The sequence below is a fragment of the Branchiostoma floridae genome, chromosome 14 (assembly GCF_000003815.2).
Source record: "Branchiostoma floridae strain S238N-H82 chromosome 14, Bfl_VNyyK, whole genome shotgun sequence".
In the NCBI taxonomy this organism is placed as follows: domain Eukaryota; kingdom Metazoa; phylum Chordata; class Leptocardii; order Amphioxiformes; family Branchiostomatidae; genus Branchiostoma; species Branchiostoma floridae.
The window spans coordinates 1494195-1498654 of record NC_049992.1 but is presented as its reverse complement, the minus strand read 5'-3'; the positions used below and the strand labels follow the sequence as shown (position 1 = coordinate 1498654).

General features: G+C 43.2%; 2 protein-coding genes across 2 annotated transcripts in view; one reads left to right on the top strand and one right to left on the bottom strand.

Annotated features, from left to right (window-relative positions):
* LOC118430845 (kelch-like protein 35) overlaps positions 1–2566 on the bottom strand; it is a 10032-nt gene extending 7466 nt beyond the window's left edge. The window contains exons 1-3 of the mRNA XM_035841877.1: positions 2498–2566; positions 2156–2353; positions 6–665 (exon numbers count right to left, since the gene is read on the bottom strand). Of these exons, the coding sequence (XP_035697770.1) occupies positions 6–665; positions 2156–2190 (695 nt within the window). The 5' untranslated portion in view covers positions 2191–2353; positions 2498–2566. The remainder of the gene's footprint in view (positions 1–5; positions 666–2155; positions 2354–2497) is intronic.
* A 1668-nt stretch (positions 2567–4234) lies between these two features.
* LOC118430844 (kelch-like protein 12) overlaps positions 4235–4460 on the top strand; it is a 3784-nt gene continuing 3558 nt past the window's right edge. The window contains exon 1 of the mRNA XM_035841876.1: positions 4235–4280. Coding sequence (XP_035697769.1) covers positions 4235–4280 — 46 coding nt within the window. The remainder of the gene's footprint in view (positions 4281–4460) is intronic.

Here is a 4460-nt window from a genome sequence, read left to right as displayed (position 1 = left end):
CTGACAGCACATCGAGGTTTCTGGGGTCCGGCCAGCCTGACAGTTCCCGCCAGCAGTCTGACTCTGTGTCATACACCACAGTCCGGGTGAAGTTACGATCGGTGCAGAAAATCTCTGTTCCCATGGCAACGGCTGTAGAGATGTCGGGAGCGTATATTGGCGGGGCACGCTCGCACCAACAGTCCTGGATTGGGTCGTAGCAATGCACCTCTGACCTTGTGATGAAATACAGGCTAGGACCGCCGGATATCGCGTACTCTTGTGGAATTTCATCAAGTACCAGCTGTGAACACTCCTGCCACTGGTCTGTATGCTGGTTATACTTCCTCATCCTGACATAGTTCAGTACGTTGTTATATTCCCCTAACACCGCAACGTGGTATAACATTCCATCAACTTCAAAAAGGAGATCGTCGTGAAACTTAAAATCCTCATAATCTTCACTTTCCAACGAAGCCACTGAGGACATACCAGCTTCCCACTCATTCTCTGTGTGGTTGTACTGGCGTATGGACAACTGATAGGGGCTACCATCCATAGTCAGGATGTAGATGTTGTTATCGCTGGTCACTGTCAGGGCCAGGAAATCATCTGTGAGGTCATAATCATAGTCGCAACTGATGTACTTCCCTTGGTGAGGGTTCATGTAGAGGATCTGACCTTCCCTGCATGAGGTACAGCAACAAGAAAGCTTCTGAAAAAAGCTGCCTGGTGCGTATTTTGGAAAAACGACTGGATGTTAAACAAAATCACAAAAAAAAAGAGTTTTTAAACATCGAATTACTGAATTGGTCTTTCTTCTATTAAAAAAACTACATGAGATTTGTCTAACAAAGAAAAAAAAAAAATTTGCAAGTGGGGTTCGAACCTACGATCTACTGAAGATAGGTACCGTGCTGTAAACCGCTCGGCCATGCTGGCGCGATTACGCAATAGCACGTATGGAAGGGCTATTTGGTTAAAGTGACCGATCCATGCATCCATCCATGCATCCAAAGACCCGCTTCTCCCGTCTCATAGCCGGTGCTACGCACCAGCAAAAACTACATAAAACTGGACTTTGCTTTAATGAATGCTTAGAGAAGACTTTTACTGTATGTTTCTGCTCATAAAAGCTAAGTACAGGTCAGGATGATGAAGTTCTAAGGAGTTCTGAATAATCTAAGTACAAGTGCAAGAACTAGTACTAGCCTGGGTATTCATTCATCATTCGATTTCTAGATACAAGGGCTTCTTGCACTCGCTGCCCTAAAAAAATCTTAGGGTAGCGAGTGTAAGGAGCCCCAGTAGAAATCGGATGGTGCACAGGCTAAGTTACTGTACTAGTGTAGTAAGAACGTGTTATTTTAGGCCACAGCAAGTAAATTTTATGGATGAGATCATTGCTCGCATTAATTTTTGCCTGATTTCAGACAAAAAACAAGAATTTTTTTTTCTTCGGCGATGGTCAACATGACGAGAAAGTACATACCAAAATGGGCAAATATGTTGTGTTGTAGGCTAATGATTGTACTTGTAGAAGTGACACTAGCCTGGTAGCCATGACCGTAGTAGACTGTTACAGAAGTGAAACTAGTTAGATAGTTGTAAAAGTGGCACCAATATGGAAGCCATGAGTGAAGTTACCAAGTTTGTTAGAAGTGATACCAGTCTACCACACTAGTGTCACTTTTACTACACCTGTCCAGTACATGTCTTGAATACAGGAATGAATGCCTTCTTGGCTGGGAATGAATGTTTTGTTGCTTCAATTCTTGTTTTCGCAATGTTTATGGCATTATTTGGAAAAGTTAATCATCTTGTTTTATTTTATCCATCTTGTTTTTTTCACACTATCTCACTATTTTTTTCAGTCTGCAGAGGATGTCATCCATAAAATCTACTTGCTGTGGCCTTACTACATGCAACTACAAAACCTAATGTATCAACTATGCTAGTATGTAGCAGTCACACTGTTGTCATCCATGAAACCCAGTCGTGTAGCCGCAGATAAATGAGTATAAGTGTAATAGTGTGAGTAAGGTACAGTATATATCTACACTCACTACACATATCCACATGACTGTGGAAATATTCATTGCCGGACTTCAAAAGCAGGAATAACATTGCGTGCAGATTTTTCCCAACTTAGAAAGTGAAACAAACAAGAAAATACCTTGAAAAGTACAGCAGAACCATTTCTGTGGTCATCCCGAGCCTCGGCTTCAGGTTCCCTTTCTGTACCACATTCCTGATGACCTCAGAACTCCCAGGATCCTCCCCGACCAGGGGGTGTTTAAAGATGGCCGCCGTGTCATCTGAGGTCAGCAGGTTGAAGCGGATGTGAGGGAGGATGCTGGGTAGGTGGTGCAGTCTGTTGGGTACAGGGTAGGGGTGGGTTCAGATGATTTCCTGTATCACAGCAGCTTCTTCATGAATTACAAACCACTATATGACAACAACAGACCACACTGAGCCTTGGTTATGTCAGCTGAATCCACAGAACACTGCCACCCACCTGTCCTCCCTGCTGTGCTGCACCCATCTCACCACAGCCTCCCACACTGTTGTCTCCTCTTTAACATCCAGCTCATCATGGCTGATGATCTCAGTCAGCTGATTCACACTCAGGCTGCAGAACTCCTCACTGGAGGCAACCTGTGGAGAGTAAATGTACATGTACCATGGAAATGTGTGGCTCAATACTGTTCTAATATACAATATGATGAACATACAAGAAGCTACATGCGTACTAGTATATGTGTACATGTACATTATAAATCAATAGGTTGGTACCAACAAATGGTACAAGTTATCTGTATAACCAGTATATAATTACATACCAGATTAACTGGCACATGGCACAGTAGACACAATTTTGTACTGATTATAATCTATATCACACTGGACGGCCAATGGTCTGTCACACCAACCATTTGCACACAAAATGAAAGTTAATTCATTATACCACAATTTTTGAAATGCCATTTTCAAATTCTACTGGTTCCACTTTCAGCCAACATATTACACACCTCACTGTGTAGCAGCTTCATTTTCTATAATAAAATGTCAGTTTTCTTGGATTTCAGTTGCATTATAATATGATTGTGTGTGTGTGTGTACATGTGTCTGTGTGTGTGTGTGTGTGTGTCTGTGTGTGTGTGCATGTGTATGTGTGTGTGTGTCTGTGTGTGTGAGTGTGTGTGTGTGTGTGTGTGTGTGTGTATGTGAGTGTGTGTGTCTGTGTGTGTGTCTCTGTGTGTGTGTGTGTGCGTCTGTGTGTGTGTGCATGTGTATGTGTGTGTGTGTCTGTGTGTGTGTGTGTGTGTGTGTCTGTACATATATGTATTTCTTACCTGTACTTAGTGCAGTGGGTATATTATAATGCACAGTGGGTCTTTTGTCATTGATTAATATGGGCTTACTGTTTGGGTTAGACTCACAGCAATTTGCCTGACCCATTATGAAGACTAACCTCAGCAAAATGTCTGACAATCCACTGCTGACATTCCCTAAGGACAATGTCCAGAGAAAACACATCAGCAAACTTGTACAAGTCCACACAGGTGGAGCGCTCCACGTTCATGGCCATGTAGCTGCTGCAGGTGTCTCTCACATAGTCCAGTTGGAGGAGGTCGGCTGCCTGGTACAGGGGCTGTGCTTTGTCCATGGACACATGGAGGGTTCCCGAGTAGATGTAACTCAGGATCTCCTCACATGGGCCTGCCTCCAAACCCTGCAGAAGACAACATGACAATATTCACACTTTTCTCTCATAGATCTACTGGGGACATTGTACAAAATAATGTTATGTCTTAAGTTTGCTTATACTCATTGCTGTACCTACATTGTGGAGATTTCTCGAAGAGGGTTTATTTACAAGTATTGATATAAATTATAATAGATACAGTAGATAGATACAGATAATAGATAATCGTGCAGTCTGGAGAAATATCACGGAGGGAGCAAGGGGCCAGTCACTGGCCTAGGCACTTAGGCAGATGGATAGGGCATGGGGAGGGGGGCAAGATTAAAGTTGGAAACGCAATATTCGTTTATTTGCGCTTTACCTAGTGGTTTTACATGTTAAGTGGGCTTTTAGTATTGAATTGAAATCCCTAAATGTTTCCATAAATTTAACTTCTAAACGTCCCGCCAACCCTACCTGTAAAACAACAGTCTTCTGCCGACTTTCCGCCATGTCACTTGTAAACATGGCCCTGAAGTAGGGGCTGGCCGCGGACAGAACAAGCCGATGGCAGGGAAACCGCCGGTCCCCGACTTCAGGGCGACATCCTGCAGTGCCCCCAGCCTTTTTGTTAATTCGCCCTACAGTTTCCAAAAAACCCGTGGCCTATAGGTTCTCTGTTTTATTTAGTAACCAGGCTGGAATCTGCCCTCTCCACTCGTGTTTCCTTGTTTATCCTGCTGCCTTATTCTAATCTTTATTTTCTTTATCCTTTACCTTTTTCTCCTTTTTT